We start from the raw sequence: 20,244 nt of genomic DNA on the forward strand, positions 1-20,244 counted from the left end.
ATAGTAAAATTATACACCATCGTTTGTATAGCTAGCAATTAAGCATCATCTTACAGTGCAAATTACAACAAAAAATTTTATTGTACCTTAACAAATCATTGATTTTAAGAGTAATGGATGGGAATTAATTTTATTAAATACACTTAGAAATAATTTAATTTTCTTCACCTGGAAAAATTTACTCATCTTCTACCATGCCATACTACACAGTTTTAGGTCAATGGGTACCTTAACAAATCATTGGTTTTAAGAGTAAGGGCAGTTAATTTTATGAAATACACTAAGAAACAATTTAATTTTCTGCTCCGTGAAATATTTACTCATCTTTTTCCATGCCACACCGCAGTTTTAGATTAATGTACCCTAACAAATCCTTGGGTTTGAGAGCAAAGGCAATTAATTTTATAAATTCACTAAGAAACAATTTAATTTTCTGCAACGTGAACTATTTACTCATTTTTTCCTTTGCCAAACGCCACACATTTTTAGATTAGTGTACTTTGACAAATCATTGGTTTTAATACTGGATAACTAATTTTATTATATTATCCAATAAACAATTTAATTTTCTGCACTGTGAAATACTTGCTCATCTTCTCCCATGCACCCATACTGCAAAGTTTAAGATTCATAAGAGTGCAAAATTGGAATTTTTTCAGAAGAACGTATTGTTCTTCCGTCAGAACGGCGGGAATTGTGTAAAAAAAAGTTGAAAAAAAAAAAAAAAAAACGTTACTGTCATTTGATTCGAAACGCTCTTAGAACATTACTGTCATGCCTGGTTATGCTAAACTTCTCCGCCCTGTACGGGAAATGAGTTCGTCGTAATGACCAGAACACCGCGTCTCATTTGCTACGTCCAGCCCTCCAATTGGTGAATCAGCCAAGCGTACGACGCGGCACGATTGCCCTTTGTAATTTATCTATTTGTGAATTACAGAAGGGATGAAAGCGAGCCTCGCTCCTTTGTGGTGTCCGCGTAATGTCATTGTTTCGGCGACGCGAATTCGTTTTCATTCCTTTTATTTCCTTTTCTCTGTTCTCAATGGCTCTTTTAGCAACTTCCTCATGAGACCGTACAAAGATGGCCACTCAGGTGGCGGTTTTTTCGTACTTAGAGCGTCGCAGTTGAGCGCTGATGTGTCCTGGTCTTTTTTTTTTCAATTGGATTGTTCAATTAAACCTTTTCTCCCATTGCTGTGGTTTTAATCGCATGCATTTGGTTGATGAGCGAACGAGGTTGATGAGGTTGATTCGTTAACTCATCCGTGTTAACGGACAGTTAAGGTATTTTGACCTGAGGTTTGTCGTCAGCATAATTAGGATTATAAAACCTGATTAAAAGTTAAATTTTATTCAGAATTGCTCAAGAGTTTTTTTGAGCAATCAATTGCTTATTGTTCTCACTTGACCGTCCTTGGCGTTGTGGTTCCTTTTTCAGCTTGGACCAGAGGCCTCTGCAGCACCACCGCCCATCGGATGAATACGCACCGCCCATTAAGTGAATACACACAGATTTACGCACACACACAAGCCTACACATGCACGCACGTGCCCCTGCACACACATACCAAACTATACACTCGTAACCCCCAGGAGGAACGGCAGGCTTGGGGAGACAGGAGTCGTTTCTAGAAACAATAAGTCCAATGAATAGGGTCCTGTCGTGATTGCGAAAAACATAATTTGAATTAAAAATTTCAGAATTCAAATTAATTTTATTATTATTATTTTTTTTTTCTGTAAAACTCTTCGGTTTTCCATCAGATACGAAACACCAATTTTATTATACACTACGGGGCAGTCCATGGTGGCCTGATGGGTAAAAGGCGTCGGTCTTGAAATTGATGAACCTTGAGTTCGATACCACGGTCGAAGATCCTCCGTGTTCATTAATAGTGACTGTGGCACATTAAATATGTCGTGAACACTAAGTCCTCCAGGGGAATCAATACCTCTGGGGATGCTGGACCAGGGATCGCCTGGTCTGGATCAAGTATTTGAGTTGTCTTGGATGGGCCTCATCCAACCGGCTAAACCACAAATATTGGTAGGTACTGTAGACCCTGGATTGTGAAGTATATGCACAACTAATGGTAGGTAGGGGGAATCTGGGATACACACTGTGGGACTTCATTCCGCTCTCCAACTCCCGTTTGCCGCCTGCTTCTTGGTGATATTTCATCAAATTTAACGACAGAACAGGGAATTTTGCGCCGAATTTGCTGGATGCCGCTTGATGATATTATTAGTATAGTTTACAATTTATATCTGAGGAATGTAAAGGTTTAAATAGGTCTGGTAAATAATTTTAAGTACCAAACTAACGTAAGCATGATTTGTTGCAACATAGTTTTCAAACAGTAAATGTTGACACATTGTAAAAAAATCTCAACAAAAATGTTGTGGACTGGTATTTGGATAACTTATGGAAAACCATAAAAGGTACGGTAATCATTCAAAAGCAAAACGATTCTGGCGCTACAAATAACAATAATAATAATAAATACAATAAATAAAAAATAATAGTGTTAATAGTCGTAATAGTTATGGAATTTTAATTAATTTTAAACAAGTCTGCACAATTAGTCCAATTCTCAGTTTAAAAATGGATGTTTTTGGTGATTTTTGTTTGTACTACAACAGTTTAATACGGAAAGTTTAGTGTAACATAAAACTTTAGCCAACTTATAGACCCTTATACATTTTTTAAATTAATTTAACAAATTATTTATTTATTCTAACTTTCATTGTTAATTAAATTTAGGTCAAAAATTTAGATGCAATATATTGCAAAAGTCGAGTTTTGACACAAAGCTCTGACGGTTTCCCGAGTAAATTTCACACACAGGAAAGCTGACGATATCACTTTCCTGCAAATTCAATACTTCTCTCCCATCCCATCGATTTAGAGTGATATTTCTCATCTTCTCTCGAACTTTTAGGCCTTTTATTCACGCCTCATTATGTTTCCAAGGCTAAGCATTTTCGAAGAGATTTCCCCGTCTACTGCAAAATTATATTTTTGAGTACCTTTAAAAAGTTTTCTTCTTTCTTTTTTTTCTTTTTTTTTTGCGTTTAAATATTAATCAAGTAAATTCTTACTGAAAAAAATAATTACTCTAACGAAAACGGGCCACATTGCTTTATATACATAACTTGTTAAAAAAAATCCTTACGAATAAAATTTCTTCTTTCTTTAAAGTGGCTCCGTTATTTGTTATTTTTCTCATTACATATTTTTTTGTTTCGCATATTATATGATTTATTGCAATCAACTAAATTAATATAAACATTAAAAATTTGAAAAATATAACTAAATAAAATAATAATAAAAAAGAAAATTAAGAATTAGTTACTGAAAATTAGGACTCTGACTTAAAAAGAAAAAAACAAATATATAGTTAAATGTATAGCTAAAATTCAAAGTTAGATTTAAACGACTTTATACAGGTAGTATGGTTGTAGGGGACAATAAAAGTTGAACCAGTGAAATTGAAAACACAATTCATTGTTATTCCAAGAAAATAAATAAATAAGTAATTATATAAATAAACAAAATAGTATTTCTGATAAAAATTATTGAAACCGAGAACAGTGGTGTATATTATGATAGTCTTTTATTTATTTGTTCAAAAAGAAAATAACTATTTCAGGTAAAAAATAAAATGGTTATCAAAGATAAAGAAGGTATAATTTATTATTAAGGAAGTCGAAAACTAGAGCAGCATCCCTAACTGTGATCAATTCCTATTTTGTTAGTAAAATCCGAAACTAATTACATGAGGAAAAATGCAGAATTGTTGTCTTTACATTTATTAATTTGAACCAAGAAGTTTTTGCTGCTACTGTTAAAAATTCCTTTGCTAAGAAAGTTTAAAAATTTTGTAAAGGATATGTTAATGGTTAGTATGAGGTCTTTTTGTGATTCTATTTTTTCATGATCATTAATTATTTCACCTATTTGAATTAAAAAATTGAAATGCAAGAATTTCCCTTAAAATAACTTTCCCCCAAATATTATAATCCCATTGAACATAAACCAATATGTCCTTACCACACCATGAAATGTGAAAAATATCTCATCTGTTGCAACAAATTCCGGGCCCGAAATCCCGAAAAGAGACTGGCAGGGGTTGACGAGAGTTGCCTTTCCAGCAGCCTTCCCCCGACAGTCAATTTGGGGAGGGTGTCCGCTCCGTTACCTTCCGCCGTGCTTTCCAAAACGAGAATCCAATAAAGATAAATAAATTAGCAAATTTCAGTATCGCGTGATTGTGGGGGGAGCAATGAATACGCCATGGGAAATACATCCATGGTGAAATAAGAGGGGGTGTCACTGAATCACGCGGGGGTGGAAAGTTTTTTTTTTTTTTTTGAAGCGATTTTTTTTCCCTCCCCTGTATTGTCCCATGATCGCTAGAAATGTTTTTACGAAGATACATGTGACGACAATTCGTAACAATAGGAAGTAAAACTTCATTCAAAAGTTTGTAACACCGCTAATTATTATTTACATTTCCTAAAACTATTTTGAGTGAAAAAATTTGAAAATGATTGAAATATAAATTACTCTGATTGAAAAATTGGAAACGCATTTCTTTCTGAGAAATGTGTGTGTGTGTGTGTGTTTTTTTTATGATGTTATATTTGCTTAAAGGTTTTAGATTTAAAAAATCTATCTAATTATTTAAAAAATCTATTATCAATTCTATTAATCTGTAAATATTGCTTTTCTCCACATTTTCCCCTCTTTCTTTCTTTTTATTCTTTTTTCATTCTTTCTTTCTTCTATTCTTTTTCATCTTTTCTTTTTCCTTTGTGTTTTTCTTTTTTCCTCTTACCTTTGTTTTTATTTTCTTCTCCCTTTCATCCTTTCCTGTTTCTTCTTCTCTTCATCATTTCCCTCTCTTTTCTTTTTGAGCTTCTTAGTACACTAAAAATAAAACCTAGGTGAAATTAAAAAAAAAAGAAAATAAATAAAATACGATAATCACAAGTGCTATAATATTCTTGATCCCTTCTTTTTCTGCTCCGTCCCGTCCCCCCTCTTTTTTATGTAAAACGAATTGAATCACTGAATGACTGTCAAATCACACCCCCTCCCCCCCCCCCAAAAAAAAAAAGCTTCAGAAAAATGAATAACATGATTTTTATATCAATGAATCCAACTGGAAAGGTACTAAGAAATTATTGCAAAATAAATAAATTAATTAAAATCTGGTCAAATAAACTAAATAATGAATAAAAATGAGTCAGTGAATGAATAAATAAACGAATAAATAAATACAAACTACTAGAAAGCACTGTTTATACATTTCTCTTTTATACGTATTTATCAATTAAACTTTTTGAAATTAGTCTCTGCGGTGTCTAATACACATTAACCTGTACCTGTTATACGTTTTTTTCATTTGTACGTCTTTTTCATACAGTCCCTTCGAAACCGTATAAACGGTTGCTACTCCACTTATTTTTTAATTTATCAAAAAAGAAAAAAAGAAGAAAAGGGGAAAAGAAAATAAAAAAAGAAAAGAAAGAGAGAGAAAAGGAAAAAAAGAAAAGAAAAAACTCGGTCAATATTTGTAGTGTAAAAGCCAAATGAGAAACAAAGGAAAACCTTTTGTATGCAGTATTTTTTTCAAATCTTTTTATTTTCCAATACCTTTTTCTTATCTCCTACAAAGAAATCAGGATTGTGCTCCTCTAATAGGCGAGGGGCAAACTACTCTGATAGAGAAAAAGAAAACGATACCCATAAAATACCAGAGATTATAGCAACACAGTTAGAAGTGATCACCATCTTTTTAGAACTCCCCACCAATCAACGAAAACGATCAAGGAAATAGGCACCCGGCGGTCATCATTAAATGATATTATAGCCGGTGGCCATCAGTGATCTGCACGTCTTCAAGGACAGGAAGAAAGAAGGCGTCACTGGTATGATTTTAGTCGGACAGTCATTTATTTACCTGCAGGCTCATCGTGCTCAATGCCAATCACATTTATTAATTAAACGCTGTGAAATCCGCACTTGATCTCTTCCTTTTATTATGGTGTATATATTGCTTTCTTCTGAAGCTTTGTTTTGATTGTTTGGCACCCGATATTCCATCAAGTTGGTAACGCGCAATGCACATGTTCCAATTTTTAACTTCACATGGTTAATCTAGTGTTTAAAATTTTAAAAAAATAAATAAATTTTAATATTGTTTCGTCGTATTTTGTAGTGAGCAACTGAACTAGGCTGGAATTTTTTTCCTAGAGGGAGATTTTGGTCATAATAACCAGGGGCGCCCCGATAGGAGGTCAAGAATAGTCTCTGTGACTTTCCAAAAATTTCCTTATTCGGCGAATCTTATCTGACGATTCGGCCAAATTATCATCATTCGGCAGAAGTTGGAGTTATATTCGGCAAAATTATAATGATTTGGAGAACTTTGAAGATCCATTCGGCAAATTGAGAATTTCTACCCTACCAAAAATTTAGTTTGGGACCCTGATATAATAAGATACACATTTTTTTCCCCTACGGAGTGTGTTTTGGTGAAACAGCTCTTACGTATATGAATATTACCATACTAGGATTCACCATAAGGTTTAAAACTAAGAGTTCTCGATACAGAAGTAATCTCCTCCGCCCTTCCCTTCGCTTCCCCCTGTAAATGGCTGTGTAACTTTTAACCGTTTAATGGAAACAAGATTGGCTCTCTAGCTATCTGAATACTCAACGTCTAATTCACTGGTTAAAAAATATTCGTAACACTTTAAAATCATTCATTTGATGCCCTAAATACAATGCAAGAACTATGAAAAAGTCCGCCATTTTTCCTATCATAATTATAAAAGTAGATGTTGTCTTCATTTAGTTAAAAATGAATTAACAAGCGCAATCAATGTCCCTTCTTATCACCAAACCAATTTTATTTCTTTTAATTATGAAAATACTCAAAGTACCATCTCAGCTTACAAAAGATCTTATGTCTAATGTCACACTGATTATTAAAATATAGACATATAATACAATCATCTGATAAAAGTTCTCATTATTGTCTTGAAAACGGTCGATATCGAACTGATGTTTTAACAGTTATTTTGAATTTAATTCTTCAGTTATGTAGTAACAGTTCGAATTATTTCCAAATGATTGACAAAATTCTAAAATATTCCATATTCACTGCTTAAAAAAATAAAACTTTGGCTTCTTTAAAATCTATCAAACTGTCACTAGGAGAAATATAGTGGGGGTAAATAGTTGCAGAGACCATTAAAAGTCGTACCAGTAAATCTCAAAAATCAATACAAAGATAAGTAAAGTAACTAAGTAATAATAAATAAATAAAGTAATAATAAGTCTATTAATTAAATAATAGTATTTAAATAATAATAATAATAATAATAATAATAATAATAATAATAATAATAATAATAATAATAATAATAATAATAATAATAATAATAATAATAATAATAATAATAATAATAATAATAATAATAATAATAATAATAATAATAATAATAATAATAATGTAATAAATGTAATAATAATAGTAATTTATTCTAATAAATATAATAATATTGGAAAAAATAATACAAATAAATATAATATTAATAATAAAAATAACAAAATTTAAAAAATAATAATAATACCAACAACAACAAATAATAATAATAATAATAATAATAATAAACGTAGTAATATCAAGAAAAATAGTTGTTAATATTTTTAAAAAATAACAAGCAAATAAAAATATATCTATGCATAAAGTTTATTGGAACAAGGCAAAATTTTCATTTTGCGTCTCTAAAAATCTATATGATATCCTTTCTGAGAGGAAACTAAATCAATGTTTAGTAAAATGTCTTCTAATGTTTTCACAAATACATAAATGCTTTAAAATAATTGCGAATTAAACTGATATATATTAATAACTCAAACGCAGCCTCATCTCCCGAAGCAATCAGGCGCTGGGTGCATCTGTCAGAAAAAGACAAACAGACTAAGTCAGCTCTTGTAGTCAGGGAATATATTTCTACCAGGACGACTTCTGAATTCATTACTCACACCGGATAATTGGCCGAGGGACGGCGGAACGCGTTTGTGCGACATTTTATCGTAACCCGTCATCAAGGAACTGAAGATGTGTTATAACACAAGAATCATTATTATTAACCTTTGGGAGATGATAATCGCCGACTTTCCAAGGCCGATAAGGAGCTTTTGTCGATGTCACATATTTAATCGCCTTCTCTTTCAACAATGGGGAGGAAGAGAAAGAAGAAAGAAAAAAAAACTTAAGTTCCAAATGTCACTTTCGGCGGGGTTTAATATCCACTGGTTCTTAGGTTACAGCAGCATGGTCTATTTATACTTCTTGACGCCATTGTAAAAGTTTTCGCTCTGAGAGTTATTTACCACAGAAGTACAAAATTTTAGAAATTCCAGAATGCGTATTTTGAATGGGTGGTTTGGAAAGAATGTACTTCCTCCAAGCCTTCCCTTCCACAAAGGTTATTTGACGAAATATTTAAATAAACACCTTTTTTCACCCCCCCCCAATACATTTTAGATTTAAAAAAATGTTTAGTCTTTTTTTTTCCTGTTTTTAATATTTACCTTAGTTTTTAACTAGAAAAGGAGAATCTTTTCAAAAAGAGATAAGAAAAAAAAAGGGGGGGGGAGGAGGGTGATGCTAACTTCTTTTTCTTTTCCTTCTTTCTTTCTTTGTTTAAATTAATAAGTTTTCAGAAAAAATATTCATTCATATGAAACTATCACCACGTTTTTAAATTTAATTTTTTCCCATAATAAATTAGAGAAAAATAATGCAAAGGTTAATAAGAAAATATTAAGTAACTATTAGTGTAATATTGTTCTTTATTTTGTAATTCCTATTTATTTATGTTCATTTCTTTTTTTTTCTATTCCACCCTTTAATCAATAAATGCGATAAAAATGGAAAACAAGATTTTAAGCTATATTTAAATTTTCAATGACTTTCTTTTAACGTTTGATATTTTGAAGCGTATATTTATTTATTTGCACCTTTCGTTAAATTTCTCCATCTATTTAAAGAATCTGATAAAAAGAGTACGAAGATTTTGAACACTTTACAATATTAAATTACTCATATGTTTCTTGTTGTTTTCAACTGTTGGTGTATTTATTTATATCACTCGTTCATTCCTTTCTCATAAATGTAAGAAAAAAGTGATTAAATACTTTCATTTTTTCAAATGGTGAACTTTATACTAATGATTTTTTTTTAAACTTTTTATTCACTTTTTACCCTTTATTTGTTTAACTTTGCCACTCAAATAGTGAATTAGAAAACACCTGAGTATCTTAAACAATAAACACTCCATTTTAACCACTTTTTTTAAAAAATCCTTTCTTTGAATTAGTTCCTTAATTTTTTTTTAATGATTTGTGTTATTTTCATTCAATTCTCTCATTCACTAAAAAATGTTATGTCGATTTTTTTTAAGTATAAATACTTGAAAAAAATCTTTCACTTTTTATCCAATTTTTTTAATCGATATTTTTAATTTTTGACAATTTTCGCTATTTTTATTTTGTGCACGATGAACATACTTTTTGCATGAATTTTTTATTGCTTTTATTTTGAGTCCATTGTGATTATCACAGGAAGTGAAAGCACGTTTTGCATATCATTTCGAATTAATGCCACAATATTTTTTCTACGTCTCGCCATTTGGCGGCAATACATCCGACAACTACGACAGTCACGCCACAAACAAACGCCAGCATCTCACCTTGGCGTGTGAACACCAATCTACTGGCGCACTCACTTTTTTTATTACCTCTAGCACAACCCATGCTCGCCTAAAACCGAATCATTGTGGGGAAGGGGAAAAAAACTTACCAGACAGTAAAAAAAAGATTTTTTTATACGCAGAATTTCAAGACAGGCTATGGCCAGACAATTTACGACTGGGTTAGAATATCCTAGTTTTGCGCCTTTTGGAATCGTAATTTGAGTTTTATTTACGGTTACGCTAGACTGAGCCGACGTCTGTTTATCATCATGGATTTTTGCGTCTTGTTAAGTACGAACACATCATATATCACCACTGAGGTCGTATGAGGTGTGTGTCGTGATTTGTAGAAGAACATTACACATCAAATGGCAAAATGCAAATTTCATAGTCCCAGATGATAATTTTTAATGGATCCAGCATTTACAATTAGTCTTCTGTTGTGATTTATGCATAAATCAAATTTTACGAGTGATTTTATGCATGTGACTGCTGAAGAGCAATCGTCTCAGTTCGCTGCCAAAAATTCTGTTCAATTTCCTCAAAAAGTGTTTTTAAAACACCATAAAAGAAAGACCTAGAGGGTTGGGGGGGGGTCATGGCGCAGATTGCACTATTTATCTTTTAGGGGTGTTTTGAGGCGTATATTTTTTTCATCACGCTTTTATTTATTTTTATTTAGATATAAACGCGTAGTAACTTAATAATCATTGCGTTTATTTTACTTAAAATGAAAAAAAAAAAAATCTCTGTTGAAAAACGTACTAGAACACTTTAGATATCTTAAGTTGCTAAAATATTTTTCTATTAATGATAAACCAAATTATTGCTTCGTTAATATTTACTGTATTTCTTAAATAGAAAATTTATTTTCTTTTGATGAATTTTTCATCAACTAATTCCTATTTTCATACTGTTTTCTTGTTGTGTCTTTTGCTGGTGACGCAGACGATCCTGAATTCTATGCACAAGTACCAACCCCGGTTCCATCTAGTGAGGGCGAACGACATCCTCAAGTTGCCCTATTCCACCTTCCGTACCTACGTCTTCAAAGAAACAGAATTCATCGCAGTCACCGCCTACCAGAACGAAAAGGTAAGCCGAAACTACAATTTAAAATATGTATTGCATTGAAAAGTAACCCCTTGATATCAGAATAATTTTTTTTCAACGAGCTTTTACTGCTTTTCTGTGATTAGAAATGTACTGACTTCCATATGATGTAGAAATATTGTCCATAGTCTTCGTAGGCTTTGTTGATGAGCCCCATATATTCCTCCAGCAGTCTCCATAAACTCTGTCAACATTATCTATAAACGTTAAGTCTACTGTGATTAGGCGATAAGCAGGTGGGAGGGAGGGGAGGTAGCTTTCTTTCCTTTTAATTCACAAATAGTTCAAAAATGTATTGTGGCAACTTTTATACGAAATTGAAGCATCTACTTTCATTTGATTTCTCTTTCTGATCAGTTTCGTAAAGGAAGAATGATGACCCGAAATTTATAAAATTCGTAGAGGACAGCCTCCACTCTCGTCCTCTCTTAGTTTTCTGCAACGCACTGCATTTGCACGTGCATATATGTATCTTTCTCCCTGAAATACGTATTGGGATTCATACCTCCTTGAAAACTTTTAAGTGACGTGCCTGGAGAGGTAGTATTGCTTAACATATGCAATTCATGTCATACGATTAAACGGTTGTTTTTGCTACGGCAAAAGCACTGAAAGAAGATGTATGTTTAGCTTAGCCACTTTAACATGAAACAAGCTTCACAATTCAACTAAACGGCTCCGATTAGCGACAACTGTTCCCCCCAGCAGTCGCAGTGACGCCCGCTGGAAGTTCCTTCCAGGCGGCTGAACTCGGCAAAGGCTTCCGAGACCCAGCGGAAGATCAAAAGCGGGGCACTTGCGAGTCCGTTTCTCGAAGGGATGCCCATCAACGCTTGACTTCCCTTCCCAACCCCAGCAAGCAATTAGTGGATCATCATTTGCCGAGTGTGTGTGTGTGTGTGTGTGTGTACAAGTCCTACACACAAAAGCTGGTGGGAGGGGGCACAGGACCACCAAATGAGTTTTCTGGGCCGGTCCCTGTCTTCCCTTGGAGAACACTACTCGAGAGGAGAGCTCATTTGATGGAACATTTAGAAGGGATGCTGGAACTTCTGCGTGCAAATTCGAACCTGGATGGCGTGAAATCAACCTCGACGAGTTATAAGTAAGATAATCGAGCGTGATATATGACCGCCGGCGAAGAGCAGTGCTTGAAGGGGAGCACTAATTTGAAATTGAAATGAGCATAAAAGTTAGTTTTTTATAGTTAGGATTGGTGGTCTTAAAGTCAGGTCTTCTTACTGAACCTTTATAATCAGAGGAGTGGGGGGGGGGGGGGCGTCTTGGAGTTAAAAAGAACCGGAGCCCTCTAATAATTCGAACCTAAAATGGGACCACAGAATCTTTGGAATCAGTGAAATAGCTAGGGGGCCTCAAGGTGGAAAGGACCAAAGCCCTGTAATCAATAATCATAAGAATCATTTTTTTATAGTTCTGATCGGTGGTCTTCAAACTTGGGTCTTGGTAAACTATCTTTGAAACGAAAGAGCGGCAAAGGGAGGGATGTGGGGGTCTGCCCCTTAGAACCATCAGTTTTGGTATGTATTACCAATCCTAATGTGATTTTTTGAATACATATTCGAACTGTTATTGCGCCCTCTACCCCTCCTAAGAAAGTCAGTTCTGACTGCATTAGTGCTTGGAACTATCGCATGTTTTCAGTGAGTTCCAATCAATTTAGTATTTAAAGTTGATCAGTGGGCCATAAGCACTACAAGTTACCGATAAGTGAGGAGTTCACATTAAAAATGAATTAAGTGACAAAAACAAAATGTTACGGGAGATGAAAAAACTGGTTAGCGGGTCATTAAAAAGACCTCTGGAAACCATACTAATGACTCGTTTTACTTTCAAGCAAAATATTTGCTGGCTGCAAATCATTCATTAATATGGTTTCAACAGCTATTTTAATGACTCCTAATCGTTTTCTCCCACTCCTGTAAAATTTTATTTTTGTCACTAAACTCTTTTACAATGTAACTCCTCAGTTGTAGAAAAGTGTTACATTTTTCATAAAAAAGAATAAAGAAAGGAAGAAGTGTATATATATATATATATATATATATATATATATATATATATATATATATATATATATATATATATATATATATATATATATATAAAGAGAGAGAGAGAGGGGGGGTGTTGTTGAAAACCGAACAACCATTATTGCTCTATGTGTCAACTATTCTCTTTAATGACTGGGAGGTGTGGGGGGGGGAGAGATTTTTTTTTTTTTTTTTTGTCTCAATCTCGGTAGACTTTAAAAGACTACTCAACCAAGCTGACTGCTTAATTTCTTTCTCGAATTTTTAGTTTGACCAGCGGGATGCCAGGGTTTCAGAGAAAATATCTTTAAGAGTCATTATTTATACGTATTAAAAAGAATAATGCAAGATATTGGTGAGAGAGAGAGTATTTTACTCTCGCTCTCTCTGTAGTATACTATACGGAAAACTTCATCTTTCCAGAAAAAAGGTTATATCATAAAAGGTTATATATATATATATATATATACATATATATATATATATATATATATGTGTGTGTGTGTGTATGTATTACAGAATGAAAGTGAGAGAATGATTGGTCTGGAAGTAGCAACATTTATTGAGGTTCAAAATTACTTTAAATATGAAACATAGGAACATTTTTATATAAAATTGAGAAAATCCGCAATTTTTTCTTCGAAATTTAAAAAAGGGGGCCCTAAGGGCTCGGGTTAATATTCATGGATTGACTTAAAATTTTGCATGGATCATTTATTTGTATAATGGAACAAATTGAGGGGGCGTCGTTTAAAATATCTACAACTTCAAAAATAAGGACCACCCTAATATATATATATATATATATATATATATATATATATATATATATATATATATATATATATATATATATATATATATATATGCAAGGGCTTTTGAAAATGTCTCCTACGTAGTTTCCTTATTATGAATGACTCGGTTATGCCTTTGAGAAACTAGAAAATGATACAAAGAATCTTTCTTCTGGTGTGAAATTAGAGAAATGAATTAATTAGGCTTGACGTTTCCCTTTCTTGCTAAAGATGAATTAAAAATCATTTCTTCCTCGTAATGCGTTTATCTCACACACTAATGGCATCGCTTACTTAACAAAAAGCATGCCGATGAGCTTACGACACGTGAAGAAAAAATCTCACGATTTTCTTGCTCCGGCAATACATGAATAATGAAGTGAAATAAAAAGAGTTTTACGGGCAATTTTTTATCTATGGCTCGTCTGTTTGTCTTTGAATTTTTTAAGGCCCAGAAGCAGGTGTTGGTGCGGCGCCATTCACTGTTTTGAGGTGTTTTGACCCCAATCTCTTTGGCTACTCTTTTGTGAATTTCTATTCTCAAAAACCATGAACTTAACGAGGCACGGAAATTGTTTTTTTTTTTTTTTTTGCCTGAGAAATCAATGTTTTTTAAATGCTCTCGCGTTTATTAAATTAAAAATAAAAGTTATTGTTTGAATTCGCGGAAGGCTGCAGGGTAAAAGCTTTATTACACACACATCTGGTTTTGCAGGTTCATTACTGCAGATTTGAGGCAGATGTCAAGTTCTTTAGATACCTCGCGCCGTCATAAGTTAGACACTGATCAGACTTCCGGAAGATTTATAAAGAATATCATATTTAAGGATTTGAGTTTTAATTCCCCTGGATTTGTTGAGTTAAGTTTTATGTTATTGCCTACACATGATCATTAGGAGTAGTTGGATGCAATAAAAATTCACATTATTTCTGCTCGTCAAACTAAAAAACAAAATAACATAAAAAACGTATGGACGAAATATTTTTATCATTCCAGTTTATGTAACAAAACGTAACATCTCGTGACAGTTGCACACCTTTGAATGTGCAAACATGAATGTTTTAAATTATATACATTGAGTTCTTTGTGTCATTACTTGAGGGTCTAACGTGATTGTTTTAATTTATTAAAAGTACCTTTAACGCGCCCCCAGGTATTTTTAATGAATTTTTTTCCCCTTTTCGTGGCTAGTTTAGTATTACCAAAACAAAATACCTTCTATCATTGATAAGATGAAAAAGAAAACTTATCTCGATGAAAGCAGACGACTTAATGATCTATGGGAAGTAGATGCTGCCATAAGAAGTGTTAACTTCTTCTTCACAAGTTTTAATTATTTATGAATTAAACTTATTTCAAAAGGGTTTATTCCTGGAAATTCCAGTTATTTTGTTCTGGTTATAAATACTATGTTCAAAATCCGATTCGAAGATTAAAGAAGGATATTATCATATCAAATAAGCTAAGAGCATCCTACCTTTCTGCTGGGCGAGTTGATTTGTTTCTTCTTTACTGGCTGCTTGCTAAATTTGAATCCTGCAAAACTTGTATTTCGCTGGAGTCTAGAACACATCTTTTCCTTACTTGACATCCAGAGGTTGTTCCAACAGATCACTGAGTATCCCCACGTTGACATGTAAGGACAACTGCCTTAAAATCAGTGAGGTTGTTTTCAGGGCAGGGCCAACGAGAGAACGTGTCTGCTTAGTCGGAACCTAGGGTCCTGGCCCTTGAGGCAACCCGGCTTGGAGTCAAAGTAATATAATTATTTTTTAAAGTTTTGTGGGGAAAGGCAGCTTGGCAACCACACTGTCAAAGGACTCGTTTTGGCTCTAAGCGGCCCTAGTTTTCTGAACCGCCTTCTGTTGAATATAGACTAGACACACTTGCGTTAGACAACAACAGCAACTAAAAGAGCTCCATCGGGTGGCTCGATGGATCATATCAGGTAAGTTCGAACTCTATCATATAGTTGTTGGATATGCATCCTATCAGGCCATTCTTTCTCCAAGTGTTATCTGAAACACAGAGTGGCTATTCCTGTTTACCAAACGTACAAAACGTTGCTGCTCAACTTGCTTTAAAACAAGTTTAATCTTGCTACAAATCAAACCATCAATCATGCTATATTTATCCTGTCGTTCTTCAAAATCTATTTTAGACGACTCTGATTGTGATGCATTTGTAAAATTGTTTGAATTTGATCGTTGAATTAGATTAGATCGTTAAATTAGATAGTAATGTCGTTTGAATTACGTTATCTAAAAATGTGCGGGCTCCGTTATGACGTAATAGGTACGTTCACTGTTTTTCAAGACATGACACCCAATTGATGGATTCTTAGAGGGTTATAGATAGTTCAAAATACAATACAGCGTGTCATTTAAATAGCTATCTATCATTCACTAACAGCTATAACCACTTTAAAAAGAAAATAAAGGAAACTTCAATGCTAACAGATACAAAGAAAATCGTCAGAACAACAACTAATATGAATAACGTGTATCAGTGGTGTAAAAAAATAATCAGTGGCGTAAGGTTCCCGGGTAAAGACCTCTCCTGTAAAATTCAAAATAAAAATCTTATGGTGGCAGTTCAAGTTCTTGTACTTCGTTCAAAATATGATGACGAAACGGTTTTTTTTTTTAATGTAATCTTTCCTAACATTTATCTCCTGTAAAATATTCTTTCACGTTTAGTTCTTTCTCCAGGGGGAAAAAACTAAAAATAAAAATGCGTTATCCTCGCCACAATTGAAAATTAACATACATAAATTTATGTATTACTAAATACATGTTTGATATTTGTTTTGTTTGGTATTTTTCGTCCCAGTTTATTTCTATCTCTATAAAACAAAAGCCAGTTTTAAGTAAAAATGGCAAACTTCTGCTGCAATTAAAAATTATCATAAATAAGTAAATAAATGTAACACTAAGAACAATTTTAGTATTTTCTGTTTTTCTTTTCTTTTTTTTTAGTTTAATTCCTGCTCTAGAGAAAAGCCAATTTTAAGTAAAAATGTCTCATTTTGCCACAATTATAAAATATCACAAATTAATAAATGCAATATTAAAATTTTTTAAGTTTTATGTTGAAAGGGGGCTTGGCAACCAAACTGACAAAGGACCCGTCTTGGCTCTCAGCGGCCCTGTTTTTCTGGACCGCCTTCTCTTGAATATGTATGAATAATGAATTGAATATATATACATGAATCTGTATGAATAACAGTTTTGACTATAAATTTTCAGTGATTGTAATTGATATCAATACGAAATTGATTAAAATATATACTTATTTCGGTCACATGATGAGGTAAGGGTTAGGGTATGATGAGGTAAGTGGTTAACGAAAAAGTATCAAGTCTACTTGAAACTAAAAGATTATGATCTTATTGAAAAGGAGATTTCTATCAAGTTACGTTTTACAAAAAGATTATTGCGTAAAGAAGCAGTTCACTTTATGACAAGTTTTTTGATGCGCTGAGTTTTAATCCGTGTCATTTCCACAATAGCCGTTTCTCAATACGCGATGAAACTTGTAGGGAAGTCATTGTTCTTTAACTCTTATCCGAAGCAGTCATCAGACTCATATGAAATCCGTATAAACTGCTACTAAATCTTATATCAACATTTTTTTCATCGTCAAGAACAATTCAATATTTTCCACTTTGTAGACGGGTCATGAAGATTTGTCAAAGAGTCGGGGCACAGTAATGCAAATGTTTTGATACACTTTTCTTTTTTGATATACAAATATGACCTTTTCTTTTACATACGCTCTCCCACCGCTCCAAAAAAATTCTAAATTCCAGAACCCTACAAATTTTTTAGAATGAAATTGAGCATTTTTTAAACTATTATGATCAGTACTAATCGGAATTTACTTTGCATTACAGTCGTCCAGGTTGTTTTAACCACGTCAGTTAATTGTGCACCACTTCGTAGATATTAGTAAATTTGAATTCAAAATGAAAAATAAAAAGTAGATGGCTCAAAGCTGCGGAGTGTAGAAATAAAAATTCTACCCTTAAAAATAATATTTAATATATAATTTTTTATAATTTGGTGAAGCGAAAATGACTTTTTGTTTCTTTTATCTTTTTCATTTTTACCCGCGTAAAATTTTTTTCTCAGTTGAGAAAAAATTAGCTGGCACCTGAAAACGAATGATTTTTCATTACATTTACTCGAACATTGTCAAAGAAAGAAGGAAATTTTTATTCTTAGTATCAGTTATTATCATCACAGGAAATTTTCGGCGAAAACAATTATTTCACTTTTATACGCGTCTCCCCATTCTTCTCCACTAAATCATTTGCATATTTTTTTACGATGATGAACTCAAGTCAACCAGTTGGCAGGCTGCCAAACGTTGATATCATAATTACAGTCGATCTGGCTAAGTAGACTCTGGATATGTTTTAAAATATGCGTCCAAACGAAAACTAAAACCTTAACAAGGTACATTATGGTGATTTGCATCTAAACAAGTGCTGATGGTGACTGAATAGAGAGGCTAGTTTATCTTGTTTAGTGTCATCCCGAAGCCAAGCAAGGACCTCATTAATTGAGCCCTTCTTCGGAATCTCCGGAATATGATGAATTGCTAATTGAGATATTTGGTTGTCCGGTGAATTCGAGAAACCTTAGGAATCCATTGCAAATAGCCCTTCTCCGATAATGACGATGAAGATTTACAAAACTGTAGTTAGAAGAAGAATTGAAAAACACAACGGCTTCTAATGCCTAATTACTTCAAGGGAAGTTGAAAGTTGAGGTTTAAAATCATTCGGGATTTTTTGTTGACGCGATGTTGATTTCAGTAATGAATTATTTGGGAAATTATGGTGGTCTGGAAGAAGATTCAGTATGGATTAGTTGGGTTTAACAAAAAGAAAAGACAAAAATCTTAAGAATAATTAATAATAATAATTTTCGTGATGCTTTAATTTTCGTGATCTTCACAAACGCGTTGGAATCTCGAAAACTTCAGCCTCGAAAAAATTGCTTCTCTGCAGACTTTTCAACTTTTGCTTTTGTTCGCATAAAATTCGAGAAATTTTCTGCTTGCGAAATCACTGATATCTTCATTTTCGCGAAATTAATGCTTTTACAGTAGATTAAAAATGGAAAGTGGAATTGAATTATTTAGATACTGTAAAAATAAAATCCGATATAAACAACGTTATTAACCATGTTAATTTGTCAACTTCCTTCTATTGCTTATTGAGCGAGGATGACAAGTTAACATGGTTAATAATGCTCTCTCTCTCTCTTATGCTTATTGAGCGTATTTAAAAAAAATATTAGTAAAGTAGTACACGCAATCTGATTCGTACCTTCTTGTAGTTAGCGCAAACAAAGTACTAACCCTAAAGTTTACTACATGTCTCTACTGAAAAAACATCATCTTTGTTCAAATTTTTCATTTCAAAAAAGACATCAGCAACTGAGCAATGTTAAAGAGCTTTTAAAATATTTTGTGTAGCATTGGGAGGGAAAGTAAAAGTGAAATACGTTTTTGAAGAATACATTGTAAGCATTATTTCAATTTGCGAAGTAAAACACATCATCAAACGTTATATTTGTACAATACTTTTAATAATTTCAAAACTTCACGGTGTCATCTCCTTTGTATCTATGTTTGTATTATCCAATCCAATCACGCACCTTTTCAATAATAAATGAGCTTTCCTGATAGTAATGTGAATTTTATGCAGTTTCATACTTTTTATCGCTTAGTGGCGCTTAAATGTTATGCGATTTTGGACAATTCTTGTTTTTTTTAAATAGGAAATGTTATGGAAATGAGGTAACTAGGTGAAAAGGATTTAAAGAAAGAAATGCACTGTACAGACGAACGTTTTTTTTCCCCTAATGATATTACAAATACTTAAATTCACACAACTGTACAGAAACGAAAGAATGAAAAGGGAAGGAGGAGGGAACGAAAAAAGGGAAAAATACAGGGAGGGAATACTTTTTCAAATCAGGTAAACACATACATTTTTTAGTAGCGTTTGTAACTGGAGCATTTGGAAAAAAAAAACCTTTTTTTTCCCTTATTGTGCCTATTTTCTTCGGTTATATCTGTTAGATGTACATGGCCCAGTTTCAAACTGTTTGCACATGAACCTATGTTATATATGTATATGTGTTCACAACACGTAATCAATAAATCGTTACACTCAAAATAAAAAGAATAAATCAATAATTTTGTTGCGAATACACACTACTTTTTGTAAAACCCGCATTTCATCAACTGGTTTCCTCTCTCGATCCATGGGAAAGAGAAACTGATAATATACCTGATTTATGAGTTCCCGACTCAAAGAAAAAAAAATTGTTTCAACTTTTCTGATAACAGTTGTCAGCAGTCACCTTTTCCAATTTTTTAATTATAATAAATTCACCTTCGTTATTTCGCCATTAATATTGTGGTACAGGTGTGGGAGCTGGAGTTATTATCAGTTAAAATAAATAGATACATTTGAAGTTTTCGCTAT

The 20,244-nt window shown here is 32.9% G+C and overlaps 1 protein-coding gene across 2 annotated transcripts in view; it reads left to right on the top strand.

The window, feature by feature from the left end:
• Positions 1–20,244, top strand: part of LOC129221517 (optomotor-blind protein-like) — a 113,425-nt gene that overhangs the window by 73,356 nt on the left and 19,825 nt on the right. For both annotated transcript variants that reach the window (XM_054856007.1, XM_054856008.1), the window contains exon 3: positions 10,729–10,875. In XM_054856007.1, the coding sequence (XP_054711982.1) occupies positions 10,729–10,875 (147 nt within the window). The remainder of the gene's footprint in view (positions 1–10,728; positions 10,876–20,244) is intronic.

Source organism: Uloborus diversus, chromosome 4, assembly GCF_026930045.1.
Source record: "Uloborus diversus isolate 005 chromosome 4, Udiv.v.3.1, whole genome shotgun sequence".
Taxonomy (NCBI): domain Eukaryota; kingdom Metazoa; phylum Arthropoda; class Arachnida; order Araneae; family Uloboridae; genus Uloborus; species Uloborus diversus.